Source organism: Gopherus evgoodei, chromosome 4 (assembly GCF_007399415.2).
Source record: "Gopherus evgoodei ecotype Sinaloan lineage chromosome 4, rGopEvg1_v1.p, whole genome shotgun sequence".
Taxonomy (NCBI): Eukaryota; Metazoa; Chordata; order Testudines; family Testudinidae; genus Gopherus; species Gopherus evgoodei.
Window position 1 is genome coordinate 25,688,061 of NC_044325.1, and position 15,592 is coordinate 25,703,652.

The window sequence follows — 15,592 nt, forward strand, 5'->3', positions numbered from 1 at the left end:
TGGCATTATTATTTATATGGCACCCCAGATGTTCATCACTATATTTAAATGTAGTGACAGTGAGTTCAGCCTAGCAAGGAAACATAATTAAGACCAAAAGTCCAAAAAAGAATGAGTCACATTTATCAAGTTATAGTTGTAACATCTATCTGAAATTAACCAAAGATGAAATCCTCTCAGCAGTAATGATGAGTAGGGAGGGGTAACTGGTTCAGTGAACTAATGCAGATCTGATTCTAGTAACTGGCTTCATATTTTCAAATGGAAATGAGGCTTTTTATATCAACCTGATTTGGATTCCATCTGCAAACTACTTGTCCTGTTTCTCTGAAAGAGTTACTGAAAATGTAGGTGAGAAAGAGGGTAACTTTACAAGTTGCAGGAAAACTAGAAGTTTGGGCGGGATGTGCATGGAAGGGGTCATATTATCTGTATTGTTATGGAGGTTTATTAGTCACTTTGGGCCTGTTTTTTTCAGAAGTTCTGAGTACCGACACTCCAGGTCAACAGGAGCTACCCTCCTCTTAAAATGAGGCCATTAAAAGATACTAGAGATGCATGAAACTTAACAGATTAGACATATACTATTTCCACTTAGCATACTGAGCTGTAAATCAGCTTATTTGCCACTCATGCTACCACAGTCCAAAATGCTGGCAATATTTTATTATTAAAATTACCCTTAGAGGCAAAGGAAATACTAAAAATAATTAATCCAAGAAAGAATTCTATTTAAATGTTGAATCATGGTAGTTCTGTAAGTCAAGCAGCCAGAAGATATAAAATATTACTATATAATCTTAGAATTATCTCTCTTAGGAATTTGTATTGACATTTTATAACACAGATTTCATCCATATTGATTTAGAGCATTGGAATAAATGTACTTTACGTCAAATTCCCATTATAACTAACTGTGACTGAACCTAATGAGCTTAAATTCTAGTGCAATGTTCAAGAAGTTATGCATACAATGACTGCTATTGCCCATTAGCAATCGCAGTCGTATGCATAACTTCTTGAACATTGCACTAGAATTCAAGCTCATTAGGTTCAGTCACAGTTAGTTTCAAATTAGAATGAAAATGAAAATAATGCTGAAATTAGACTGGGGGGGAGGGAGGGAGGGAAAGGACGACATAATAACGTCTATTTGAAATGAAAACAGTACATTAACTCCACAGAATGCTATCCAGGCAAACTCATTTATACAAGTATGAAGCCTGAATACTCAAGAAACGTCACTATTCCAGTGCTAGGTATGTGTTTTACAGTCTCAGCATACAGCAACCCTCTTATAGCCATGACTGAATTTAAAATCACATGGCATGACAAATCTTGGGAAATTGATTCCTAAGGTAGGGAAAGAAACTTTCTCTTTAATCATTTGTATGACCAGTTTTCTCAGTCTTTTGGGAGCTTCCTAATTCATTAGAAGAGGACCGTTTCATGCTTAATTTGCAGCCACTCTGCTCTCCAAAAGACATCAGATCTCACTTTACAAGGTGATTTTTAATTTTACATCAGGAAAAAACCTACTAGACAGATGCTACTTTATAAATATAACTTTTTTAAATATAAAATTATATGTTCATAAAATAAATTACATTGTAAAACAGTTAAATATATTTCAATGTAGGTTAAATGGCCAAGATTTATTAAAGTGTATGCTTCAGCTGGCAAGGTGCTATCTTATGCCCCAAACCTGCAATTCCATTGACACAGTTGGATGCCTATGCTCATGCAAAGCCCAACTGAAGTCAATGGGGCTCCATTAAAGTGCAAGGATCAGCTGCATAGATGCCATTACAGGACTGATGAAATAATATACTAAACAAAGAGATCTGGAAGACTCACAAAATATGCCCTTCCAATTATTGTAGCAGTCTGGGGGAAAAATGGCATTTTAGCAACCAGACCAATGAGGTAACAAAAGAGAAGTCCAATCTCAAATTCATGACTCTACAGATCATTTTTTAATGGGTTTGAGCCAAAATTTTCAAACTTTTAGTCCTAAAGTTAGGAATCTATATCCGTAATTAGGCACCTTTTGAGCAAAACACATTATCTACTTAATTAACTTTAAGCACCTGCTTACGTCGATCCCTAATTAGAAAGCCACTTAAGCATATACTTAATCACATGTGTAATCTCACTGATGTCACCTTTAAAGTTAAGCATATGCTTAATGCTCTGCTGAATAAGCATAGACTTATATACTGTATCTCAGTGCTTTGTTGAAACAGAGCCCTAACTACATGAAATAATAGGCTCTAGGTGTTCAATATCTCTGAAAATTAGCACACCTATATAAGTGTCTTAAAGGTGGATATAATTGACTACATTAAAGTACCTATATGAATTTTGGCCTTGATATTTTGAGATTTAACCTCATTTATGGGAGAATAGGGCTAATAGTCTCATGCCACACTATCCATGCTGGAGTTGGAAAATAGTGTTAAAAATGTGACTTTAAATTACATTTACCTGTTTCAACATCCGTTAAATGAAGCATAGAATCAAAGCCTCCACTGAGAATTCTTCTTCCACACAAAGACCACTGAGCAGTTCGAACAGCACAGCTGTGACAGGAGTATGTTTTTAAACAACATCCTGTATCTACAGCGTTCCATATCTTAAAAAGAAACACAATGACAGTTCTAAATATAAATTTTAAAACACCAGTAATTAAATTATTCAACCTGCTGATAAAAAATTAGAATAAATTAGCCTAGCTGAGAAAGTTTCATATGGTTTAATGGATTTGATTTTGCTGTGAAGATGGGATTAAAGTAATACTGCACTCCCTTAAATTATGAAAATATTTTTACAGAATCACAGAAATGTAGGGTTGGAAGAGATCTGGAAATCAGCTAGTCCAGTCCACTGTGCTGAGGCAGGACCAAATAAACCTAGACCATCCCTGACGTTTGTCCAACCTGTTTTAAAAACCTCCAATTATGGCTATTCCCCAAACTCCCAAAAGCCTATTTCAAAACTTAACTACCCTTATAGTTGGAAAGTTTTTCCTAATATCCAACCTAAATCTCCCTTGCTGCAGTTTAGGCCCATTACTTCTTGTGGTGGACATGGAGAACAATTGATCCCCATCCTCTTTATAACAACCCCTAACAGATTTGAAAATGAACATGTCCAGTTTTTTTAACCTTTCCTCATAGGTCAAGCTCCGTAACCCTTTTATCATTTTTGTTGCTCGCCTCTGGATTCTGTCCAAGTTGTCCACATTTTTCTTAAAATATGGCACCAAAACACACTACTCCAGCTGAGGCCTCATCAATATCTTTGTGAGTGGTACAATTACCTCCCGTGTCTTGCATACAGCATTTCTGTTAATAAAGCCCAGAATTATATTAGCATCACATTGTTGACTTATATTCAATTTGTGATCCACTAGAACCCCCAAATTCCTTTCACCAATACTACTACCTACCTAGTTATTCCCCATTTTGTAGTTGCGTATTTGATTTTTCCTCTTAAGTGTAGTATTTTATACTTATCTTTCCTGGATTTCATCTTGTTGAATTCAGAGAAATTTTCCAATTTGTCAAGGTCATTTTGAATGCTAATCCTATCTGCCAAAATGCTTGCAACCCCCATCCCAACTCAGTGTCATCTGCAAATTTTATAAACAGATTCTCAACTCATTATCCAAGTCAATAATGAAAATATTAAATAGTACCGGACCCAGGACTGACCCCTGTGGAACCCCACTAAATACACCCTCCCAGTTTGATAGCAAGCCATTGATAACTGCTCTTTGAATATGGTCTTTCAACCAGTTGTTCACCCCCTTTATAGTAATTTCACCTAGACCGCATTTCCCTAGTTTGCTTATAAGAATGTCACACGGGACGGTGTCAAAAGCCTTAATAGCAAAAGAATAAAGACAATAAGCATTCTTGTGGCAGGCATAATTTCCTGAGAATTCATAAACTGTTCTTAGTAGCAGCTCTTCTCAGACCTTCCCACTGCCATTCTCTCGTCTCCTTCCATGGTGAGAAACAATCCCACAACTCCTGTTTGTTCCCTCTTGTTTCTCTCCCACATACTTCACCTGTAATCAACTTCATTTGGCAGGAGCGCCACCAGCTTTTTTGGCGCCCTAGGCAGCAGAAGATCCCACCCCCGAAATGGCACCCCCGACAGAGGCGGCAGAAGGTCCCGCTCCTGAAATACCGATGACAACCAGGGCGGCCGAAGATCCGGCCGCCGTGGTCACCGCCCCCCAAATGTTAGCACCCTAGGCGACTGCCTAGGTCACCTAATGGGTTGCGCCAGCTCTGCCATTTGATAGTGAACAGGAAGCCTGGCAGACTACAGATCTGAGATCTGCCTATATGTTGACTAGGCCTGATTCTTCAGTCTTGCAAATACTAATTTCAGGCAGCATTTTGCCACTCTCAAACTTTGCTTAAGAACTAGATATTAATATTGTCATGGAGGCTTGGGTAGGGTTCTTTTAAAGTGCTCAGCACTGGCTTAATTCTAGCTTCAATTGGAGCAAAATTAGGCCAATCTGAGCACTTCTGAAAATCCCACCTCTACTAATTACCTTAAATCTTTAAAGTGTTAGGAAAAACAAAAGAGTATTCAATCTTTAACTTTTCTGGAATGTTGTATTCTAGTTCACATTTTAAAAACAAAAAAATTATTTGATAAAGGAAAAAGTAATGATTTTCTGAATCGAAGTAGCTGTCACAAGGTATTTATAGCAACTATTAATTATTTGTAATTATGATTTGGGTTATCAAATATGCAGTACACCTCATTAATCAAAAATACACATTCTATATGTAGAGCTTATCATACATTATGACAATCAAAATTTATCAAATTATATGTGAAAAATAATATCTAGCAAGATCAGATTTGAGATTAGGTTAACTATTGATTTTTTTTATTATTAATATCTTGCTGCAAACAACACTGGTTTATACAATCTGACTATATCACTTATTGCAATATCTATTATTTGTCTCAGGCAAAACAATTTTTTTCCAGTTATTTGGCTTCCAGCCAAATACTACAATTAGCTGCTCAGTGAACCCCAATGTGTTTTCACTGCCACTATTAGTAGTGCAAGAAGATGAATGTTTTCATGGTGCTAGATAACAATTTTATTGTGCTTGCAGTTGAAAATTGAAAACCAGATGATATATGGCTTAAAGTTATAACAGAAATACTAAGAATCTTTGTGGTTTGTCACTATATTACCATCATACTAAGGCCTTGTCTACACTACACAGTCAGCTTTCGTCAATAAAACAGTAGAGATGAACACACTGAAATGCTCTGCCTGCCGATGTAATATATGCTATGCCAACATAATAAAATCACCTCAACAAGAGGCATAGGGCTTATTTCAGTATAGTTAGGGAGACGCGTCTGTGTAGACACTGGGGTCCTTACATCAGCTGTTGGCTGTTATCCGTTGGAGCCATGAGATTGACAAGAAAGGTGTCTCCCAGCTCCTGAGCCGAGTTGCTTACAGGTCTCCGCTCCAAGCCAGGCTGCCACCCAGGCTCCTGGCTTCAGCTGCTGCCTGGGCTCCCAACTCCCCACTGGGAGCCTAATGTCTCCTAGGGTCCTGGCTCCCTGCCAGAAGCATGACAGCCGACTGGACTCCAGGCGTGGATCTCCCCGCCGGAGGCAAAAAGCCCTGTGTGGCTTCCCCCCCCCCCACCCCCAGCTTCCCCAAACAGCCCCTCTTCAGTAGGTGGAAGAACTCTTGGTGAGCACATGCACCACCAACAGAAGGAGGATAGCGTGGACATCAGCCATGGCAGTAATTAATGTGGTGGCTGTAACTCGAGCTAAAATAGGTCAACTTAAGATTGCAGTGTAGACATAGCCTAAAACTTGCTGTGTATTTCAAACAAAAGTTGCCTGTAAGCTCACCAAAGACAGTCTTTATTCTTTCTATCCTAATTAACTAATCATTTTTAAGCCTTGATCTGTATTACTATTTATATAATGGTTGAAATGTGCTAAGCAATTTACATAACAGAGAAAAAAGACACTGTCCCTGCCTTAAAGCACTAATCTAAAAACACGAGGGCCAAATTCTGCCCTCATTTACAGCCAAGCAACTCCACTGAATTCAATTATTAATTAGTAAGATACAGTTGATTGTGGTTCTATATTTAAAACAATTAAATGTGCATTAAAGGCAAAATGAATGCTGTAAATGTCAACACATGACTGGTTGTCTTTTTCATTGTAATAACAGCATAGATCAGGAACACTAAGCTGTAAGAAGAAAACAGCAAAAGAAAAATATTTTGGTATTTATTTTTATATCTTCTTCATAATTTTTTTTCTTTTTACTGGACTAGAAAGGGTTACTATCTGGGAAGGATTTGTTGATAGCATTACCTGTATGATAGACCACTCCTCACAGGCAAGATTCTGTCTTATGACACTGCTTCAAAGTATCCTCATAACACGTATTGAATATAATTTTACTCTGATAAGCAACCAATTCTTGTTAGTTCCTTCACTGGTCATTTAAGCAGGCTTCACAACAGTTGTATCCTAACTATTCTACCCTAACTATGAGCAGGGAAATCAAGAAAAAAATATTAAAATACTTTTGGAAATAAGGTTCTATCATCTTTTAATGACTTTTAACAATCATTTCAGACATTACTATACAAAAAAAGGAGTTAATTATGTCCAGGAGCTATTTTAGCATGAGGAAGCTACTGAATGAATCAAGATGAAAGGAAAAACAGGTGGTAAATGCTTCAAAAAAATTCCCTATCATGTTTTAATGATTAAATATGAAAAAGCCATTTCCTCAAGAAAGGAAAAATAAAACAAGCTTTAACAGCATTGCATGGTTTAAGAATAGAAAATCTGTATAATAGAGAAAAAATGTATAACACAGATCGTGCTTTATGTTCTTCTCCATTTTATGGAAGGGAGCAAACATTTTACACCTGTGGATGTAAACCATTAGAGACTGAGTGAAAGGGAAAAGTCACTAAATGGCATCCTTTCCATTTCCACCTCATAAGCTTCCATCAATTGCTTTCACCTATATAATGTTCGATTTGGAACATATCCTTTTAGGGGTGAGGTGCCCAGTTACGAGAAGTGGAGCTGGAATGCAGTTGCTTTGGAGGCATGACCCTATGCAAATTAACCTGATCCTGCAGAAGATGTTGCTGTTAGTTAATGCTGATAGGTTCAGCATCTACTGTGGCTTCACACCCAACTTTAAGAGACACTCAAAAAATGTAGAGATCGCACAATAAAAGCAAAGCAACACAATAAAAGCAAGGCTACACAATAAAAGTTGTCAATGTTATGTGTAGGGCAATGATCAGAGACTCAGAAAAGGATGTTCCATGTCAAACAAAATTCCTTAAGGTTTGCTCCAGAGCTTCCTACAAATCTCTGGCCTACATGGTTTTGTCTAGACACAGCTCAGTGATGTAGACACAGCTCTCTGCCCTGCTATGGGAAGGATAGCATGCTGCATTTTTTCCAAAAGAACTCACCAGTTTTAAATGTAAGTATGCTTTGCCTGTGGAAGATGAAAAATATGACCTATTGTGTACAAGAATATGAGGCTACCAAAGAGACCAGAGATATCGCAGGGAGCCCCTAAAACACCAATTATAATGATGTAGTCATACATATGAAAAACAATACTAAGATAAGCCACTGACCAAGAAGGACATCAAGGAACAAGCTTGGTGTTCAAGAGTCAAGGCAAGATTGTCCAAGGAAACTAGTTGTGCACTTTCCATGTGAATAATAAATTATTCAGAGGTGGAAAGCCGTGCATGACCAACTGTGATAGAATGGGATATACCTGAGTTAAATTATTAACTCTACCTTGTTCTCTGTATGAAGTGTTGGATACTGTGATTGCACAAGTCTGGACATGCCCAAATACAAACTATCAAACTGCATTCTGGACAGTTGTCTTCCTGGGAAAGGTGCTTGACACTTCGTTGAAGGACTATTACCAAGAAACCATCAATTTTGATTGGGATGGGATGGTTCTTGAGAGACAATGAGAAAATGGACTTTCTACTAAGCAGCCCATATGGGGGGCTAGGGTAAGCATGCCTGGAAGTGGGTTGGAGCTTCCCTATGGAGCACATGGCAGAGAAAAAGAGGCTTAATTAAAGAGCAGGATTCTGCTCTGTACAGAGTGATCAACACTCACCATATATAAGACTTGCAGGAGGGTGTAAGCAGGAGGTAATCTGACTATCCTGAAAAGCTGACAAACATTAGATTCACAAGAAGGGGTGAGATCAGACCAGGGAAAACTGTGTCTCAGGCAGGCTGTCCTTACCCATATACAGCTGTATAGAGCACAAGGAAATTTGGGGCACCAAATTTCCTGGTGCCCTACGTAGCTGTGTGCCGCTCCAGCCCCCGCTCCACCTCTTCCCCATGGCCTCCGCCTCTGCTCCTCCCTAGTCCCACACCCACTCCACTCCTTCCCCTGAGGACTGCAGCAGGGGTCAGGCCTGCACTCACCAGGCAGCAGTAAGTGGAGCAATCTGGCCCCAGCCCACTCCACGCCATCAGCTCCCCGTCGCGCCACCAGTGAGTGCTGGGGGTCAGTTCCCCCTTTCCTCCCAAGCCCGAAGGCTGGGAGCAGGGGAGCAGAGGGGAGTGGGCTGTGCCAGGTCGCTCCACTTCCCACCACCCTGTGAGTGTGGAGTCGGGTCTGCCCTGCACTCATCGGGTGGCAGGAAGTGGAGCGACCTGGCCCCAACCCACTCCGTTCTGCCAACACGTTTTAGGGATAAAGTTTCTTTGGTTATAAAATTCCTTTGCTAAGCCTGTGTTCCTTCCTTTCCCACTATGTTTTCTTCAAAGGGGCTTGACTAGAAGTTCGGAGTGCTCACAGCTTAGCTGGGGCTCTGGGGGAGTGTGCGCTAGGGACTGGTAGGACTCTGGGGGTCTCAGACACTGACTTTGGGGTCTAGAATAGCAGTGACACTCAGGGAAGGGTGTCAGTGCCAGGTCTGAGCCTCAGAGTCTGTCCCAGAGTCCCAGAGCTAGAAACATTGATTAAACTCTTCCCAGATTCAGTCGGATTGGAAACATGTGGGACCTGATTGGGTCTACTGAGAAAAAAATGATTTTAGAGGGGTAGCCATGTTAGTCTGCATCAGCAAAACGAACAAGGTGTACTTGTGGCACCTTAGAGACTAACAAATTTATTTGCACATAAGCTTTCATGCACTAAAACCCAGTGACCATATAGGGAGGTACAGGGCAAGGATGTAACACAAACCACTGATTTTCAATGCCAGGAGACAGAACATTCTTGGGGGCAAGTCCAAAACTGTGGAATGAATTCTACCACAATGAAGGGCCATCACAAACCACAGCACTTACTGCTCCAATGCAAGGTGCATTTCACCAATATCAATACACAGTATTTTTTTTTAAAACTCTATCAAAACAAGACACTCCAATGAAGAATGCATGGGGAGAGGATGAGAGAACAATCATCATATGACAGATGTTAGTCATGTTGTTTAATACACTGCTGGAAGGCACTAAGATACTACAATGATGAGCGCCGTATAAGAACCTATACAGAACAGAATTGAGGCAACGGGATAGAACAAAGCATAATTCGTAAATATCCAAAAGTGAAGGTCTTAGGAGATAGTTTTCGACATGAATTCACGTAATGTTTCAGTCAATCTGAATCTGCATTTTTCAGGTAAAAGGTTTTGGGAGAAAAGTTTTATCTGGCTATATATGGAGCATGAATTTACATATTAAATCTATAAAAAGAACAGTCGGGGGGGGAATAAGGACTCCATTAAAAATATAGACTGAGATATGCATACTCCTTGTTACATATATATTAATACCTATTTAGTCTTATGGGATTCCAGGCAATCATGCAAATCTCAGCTATAAAGTTGCAAAGAATTTATCTTTGATTCTTTTTACTTATTTTGACATAGAAAACTATTTTTAAAGTCACATGCCACATTCTGTCAAACTCTAAATCTTTTAACATGCTCAGCATTATCACTGGATGAAACACAAAAACATCTTTGCATTTTTCTTTCTTTACTAAGTTCGCTCTTTTATCCCATGACAGAGGATTGGATTTTCAATTGCTTAGCTAACCAGTTAAACTCACACACTTCAAGGTGCTACTTTAAAAATATTACTTTAAAAAGTGACAGTACATGATTTCAGTTATGAACAGTAATCTTTTTATCCCTCCTGTTCATAAAGTTAATTTGTTTTTTTCTCAAGAAAGAATATGGCTCTCTTTTTATTACTGTGGCCTTGTTCCTACCTCTGTGGTTATAATGGAAATGTTGACACAACAGTAAAAAAACACCTCTCCTCAGGCACTTAAAGAAATATACTGTTTTAGTTCTTTCAGTCAGGAAACCAAACTTGCCTACAGATCAGTCTGTAATAACTCAATATTTTGAGGCAACACAATGCCAAGCTTCAGACAAAATTCAAAAAATATTTTTACTTCAATGAACTGAACTTTAGTTTTTAGAATTTTTCCAGTCCAGTAAGTTTATACCATATTTCTGCTATTGCCAATCAGTTTTCCTATACATATGCATTCCCCAAATTTAAAACTATGATTTCTAGGCTAGCATAGTGCCAGTAGAATTTCTTTAGTTTTACATTGCCTGATCCTCTCTTTTGTTCTCTATTAGCATAGGTGCTGGAACTAGGGATACTGGCGGTTGCTGCCACACACCCTGGCTTGAAATTGTTTCCGTTATATACAGGGTTTGCAGTTTGGTTCAATGGCACTCAGCACTCCCACTATATAAACTGTTCCAACACCCCAGTCCATTAGGCTTTGTCTACACTACGCACCTTTTAGCAACACTGCTGTGCCACTACAGCCATGCTGCAAAAAGCCATGCAATGTAGCTGCTATTTGTCGGCAGGAGAGAGCTCTCCCATCAAGAAAAAACTTCCACCCAGGGGCGGCTCTAGGCATTTTGCCGCCCCGAGCACAGCAGGCAGGCTGCCTTCAGCAGCTTGCCTGCGGGAGGTCCCCGGTCCCGCGAATTCGGCGGCAGCCTGCAGGAGGTCCACCGAAACCGTGGGACCAGCGGACCCTCTGCAGGCATGCCGCCAAAGGCAGCCTGCCTGACGCCCTCGCGGCAACTGGTGGAGCGCCCTCCATAGCTTGCCGCCCCAAGCACGCGCTTGGCATGCTGGAGCCTGGAGCTGCCCCTGCTTCCACCCCCAACGAGCGGTGGTAGCTTTGTCGGCAGGAGAGTGCTCCTGCCAACAAAGCACTATTCACACCAGCGCTTTCCATCAGCAAAACTTTTGCCTTTCAGGGGTGGGTGGTGGGTCCACACCTCTTTGTCGTTCAGTTGCCAGTGTAGACACTATTATCCTCTTCAAACACAATAAAAAAGAGAATCTGACAGATATAACTAAAAGAACCTTATTGGTACCACAATGGCCCCTAAGTCATGGCTTTTCCATCTAGAGGATTTGGCCAGAATACAGTTCTGGATCTGGATCCAGGTTTCATTTTGTAATGTGGAAAATTATTTCATACCATCAACAACCAAGCATCAGACTGTGTGGCACACCAGCTATTACATATGCTGCTGAAGGATCACTTCAGCCCATTAAGAATTTAAGGTAGGGTTTAATTAAGAGGTAGGGCTTTTTTATTTGTTAGGCACAGGAATTGTTTACAAAACAATGAAATAAATTGCCCCAGACCCATAGGTTTGTCTATTTAGGATGAAGTTGTGCTTTTAAGAAACATTTTGTGTTGAGGTGATATGGAGCTGAACTAACTCAGCAAGCACTTGGATAAATATTGTGCCTCAGCGAGATGCATCCATCTTCAGATGGTACAATCTGCTCCCTCCAAGGCATGTTTAGGTTGCCCTGCAGACCAGTGCAAGAAAGAATGGCCATGACTCTCTCTTCCTCTTCATTCCCTAGGGGCAACTCAGAGGGAGGGAAGACCATGTATTCTTATTATAGTAACTTTTAGTCTTGTTGTCAGCTTTCTTATCAGCCCATCGAAATAAAGACAACATTAGTATCTATCTTAAGCATTTTTACCATATATTGGCAATCGCTGTAGTATCTAGGCACTGAATTACATAAATGACTTATGATAGTTTTATAAATAGTGCATAATTGCTTCAAATAAATGTAGTGATAGGTTTAAAGACAGTCATAAGTTATAGTGATAAGCGTAAAGACGGTTTAAAGGCTCTAAAACTGTCATAATGTATTAGCATAGGTTACGCAATAAGTTATTAGCTTATGGTAATACTGGACACCTTGCAGCAATGTCATGATAAATAGGAATTCTGATAATCCTAACTGGAAAGAAAATCAACTTAATGCACATGGATTTTGGTGATCTGCTGATGTTGACAATATCCTTATAAATGTAAATTAGTATCTTATAAATACTGAGTATCTTACTAATATTGAGACAACTGAAATGTTTGTTTGAAAAACAGATACTCTGCATATCAAGCAGTTTTTCTCAACACTGCTCTCTTTCTATTCCCAAGAATGGGAATTTAGACTTAGAACTCATTGATTAAATCAATACAAAATTTACGGAGACTATAAATGATGCCATTACAAGCTACTGTGAAGTAACTATTTCAATGTAAATCCTGGGGGATCCCATTAAGATGCCATTAAAGGACCATTATGATGTGTAATTTCAACAGTAAACTATTTTCATTGTAAGTCATATTATCATTTTAAAAACAAAGAAAATGGAACACAAAAGCTATATTAAAAATGATTGAATCACAAATTATCGCAAAAGCAAGGATATCCTTCATTAAGACGATGATAGCACCTCATCTTCACCCCTCACAAACATTTCTAATTTGGGTACATCAGGTTAATCAACTAGAGTTCCTGTTCAGGCACCTAAATTTAAGTGGCCTGATTTTCAGAGGTTCTGTGCCAGGGCCGCCCAGAGGATTCAGGGGGCCTAGGGAAAAGCAATATCAGGGGGCCCCTACCATAAAAAAAGTTGCAATACTATAGAATACTACATTCTCATGGGGGCCCCTGCAAGGACTGGCGCCTGGGGCAAATTGCCCCACTTGTCCCCCCACCTGGGCAGCCCTGTTCTGTGCACCTACCAGTGTCACTAATGCCAAGGGGAATTGTGGGTGTCCCATACCTCCGAAAATCAGAGTTTTTATGTTAGATGCCCAAATAGAAACTTAGGTGACTAATTCTAGGCATCCAAGTTTGAAAATGTTGGCTTTTACATTTAGATAATGCATATAAATGGCCCACTATATCACTTCCTTCTACAACTGGCCAAATGTTCCTTACACTAATCAGCTTTGCTTGAGTGAATACATGCTAAGTATTATTACTTGTAAAGAACCACCAGGTACGTGTAATATTTACCATTGCTGAGATCACAGCCTATAATTCTGACCAGTACTGTCCCACTGTTTCGTTGTATTGCCCTGTTTGTCTAACTCGGGTCTTTGTCTTATAGATTTTAAGCTCTTTGGGGGAAGAAATTGTCTTTTTGTTCTGTGTTTGTACGGTACCTAACGTAATGGGGTTCTGATCCAGGATTGGGGCTTCTAGGCACTACAAAAATACAAATAAAGACTAATAATTTATACTTATTTAGCACATTTCATCTAAAAAGCTCAAAGTGATTTACAAGTATTATCCCCAGTTTACTGATGGAGAAATTTAAGCACCGAGATGTTAAATGGTTTGTCCATGGCCACACGGTAGAGAAGTCAGGAATACAAGATAGATTCTCAACCATATATGCTAACCAGTAGAACACAGTGACTTCCCAAAAATAACACTCATGAGCCCATGCAACTATAATGCATGGGAATCGTGGCAAACCTTTGTTTGAAAGCTCCAGTGTGGACCACTATGTTGGTCACTGGTGCAGTAGCAATGAAACACAGGGTCAAGCTGGAAGAACTGGGGAAGCAGTGAGTTTAGTCTTCAAAAGGCCTCTCTAGCAACCCCTCTTCCAAATCAAAGGAAAAATACTGATGGGCTCTAAAGGGAGCTGGTTCCAAGTTCCCTTCACTGGAGCCTTTCCGACCAACTGCAGGTTGAATAGGGGAGAATTGCACAGGACCCCCTTCCAAAAACACTGATTCCAAAATATATTTTAATTCTATATAAATCATCCTTAAACTGAAGTACAGTAAAACAATTTACAGCAAAAAAGAGTCCATAGTAGACTGAAAAGTAAAAGTATCAGAGGGTAGCCGTGTTAGTCTGGATCTGTAAAAGCAGCAAAGAATCCTGTGGCACCTTATAGACTAACAGAGGTTTTGGAGCATGAGCTTTCGTGGGTGAATACCCACTTCTTCAGATGCATGTAATGGAAATATCCAGGGGCAGGTATATATATGTGTGCTAGCAAGCAAGCTAGAGATAACGAGGTCAGTTCAATCAGGGAGGATGAGGCCCTGTTCTAGCAGTTGAGGTGTGAAAACCAAGAGAGGAGAAACTGGTTCTGTAATTGGCAAGCCATTCACAGTCTTTGTTCAATCCTGAGCTGATGGTGTCAAATTTGCAGATGAACTGAAGCTCAGCAGTTTCTCTTTGAAGTCTGGTCCTGAAGTTTTTTTGCTGCAGGATGGCCACCTTAAGGTCTGCTATAGTGTGGCCAGGGAGGGTGAAGTGCTCTCCTACAGGTTTTTGTATATTGCCATTCCTAATGTCTGATTTGTGTCCATTTATCCTTTTCCGTAGAGGACTGTCCAGTTTGTCCAAACTGGACAGTCTCTACGGAAAAGGATAAATGGACACAAATCAGACATTAGGAATGGCAATATACAAAAACCTGTAGGAGAGCACTTCAACCTCCCTGGCCACACTATAGCAGACCTTAAGGTGGCCATCCTGCAGCAAAAAAACTTCAGGACCAGACTTCAAAGAGAAACTGCTGAGCTTCAGTTCATCTGCAAATTTGACACCATCAGCTCAGGATTGAACAAAGACTGTGAATGGCTTGCCAATTACAGAACCAGTTTCTCCTCTCTTGGTTTTCACACCTCAACTGCTAGAACAGGGCCTCATCCTCCCTGATTGAACTGACCTCGTTATCTCTAGCTTGCTTGCTAGCACACATATATATACCTGCCCCTGATATTTCCATTACATGCATCTGAAGAAGTGGGTATTCACCCACGAAAGCTCATGCTCCAAAACCTCTGTTAGTCTATAAGGTGCCACAGGATTCTTTGCTGCTGAAAAGTAAAAGAAAGTTTTAAGATGTGATTAAAAGTGAGGAAGTGATTCAATGGTCTGAATGGCACAGATCCAGACAAAGGGTGCAGCAGAAGTGAAAGTGTGACTCCACGGGGGAAAGGAATCGAGTTAGCCAAGATTTATAAGGGCCAAATAAAGCAAGCAAAGAGATGGAATATAAGAAAAGGAGGACGTGTCAATATATCACTGCTTATTACACATTCATTGATATTTCATCTGTGAAAGTCATGTTCTTCCCTTTAATCTAGGATATATATCCTCTAGAAAAAGCAGTGCAGCTGGATATATTCTCCCCTCATTGTGTGCTTACAGCTCT

The 15,592-nt window shown here is 39.9% G+C and overlaps 1 protein-coding gene across 5 annotated transcripts in view; it reads right to left on the minus strand.

Annotated features, from left to right (window-relative positions):
- Positions 1–15,592, minus strand: part of WDR25 (WD repeat domain 25) — a 104,469-nt gene that overhangs the window by 40,882 nt on the left and 47,995 nt on the right. For 4 of the 5 annotated variants that reach the window (XM_030558750.1, XM_030558751.1, XM_030558754.1 and 1 more), the window contains exon 3: positions 2,488–2,635. In XM_030558750.1, the coding sequence (XP_030414610.1) occupies positions 2,488–2,635 (148 nt within the window). Of the gene's footprint in view, positions 1–2,487; positions 2,644–10,234; positions 10,243–15,592 lie in introns of all 5 variants that reach the window. The other variant, XM_030558755.1, reaches the window with a different exon arrangement.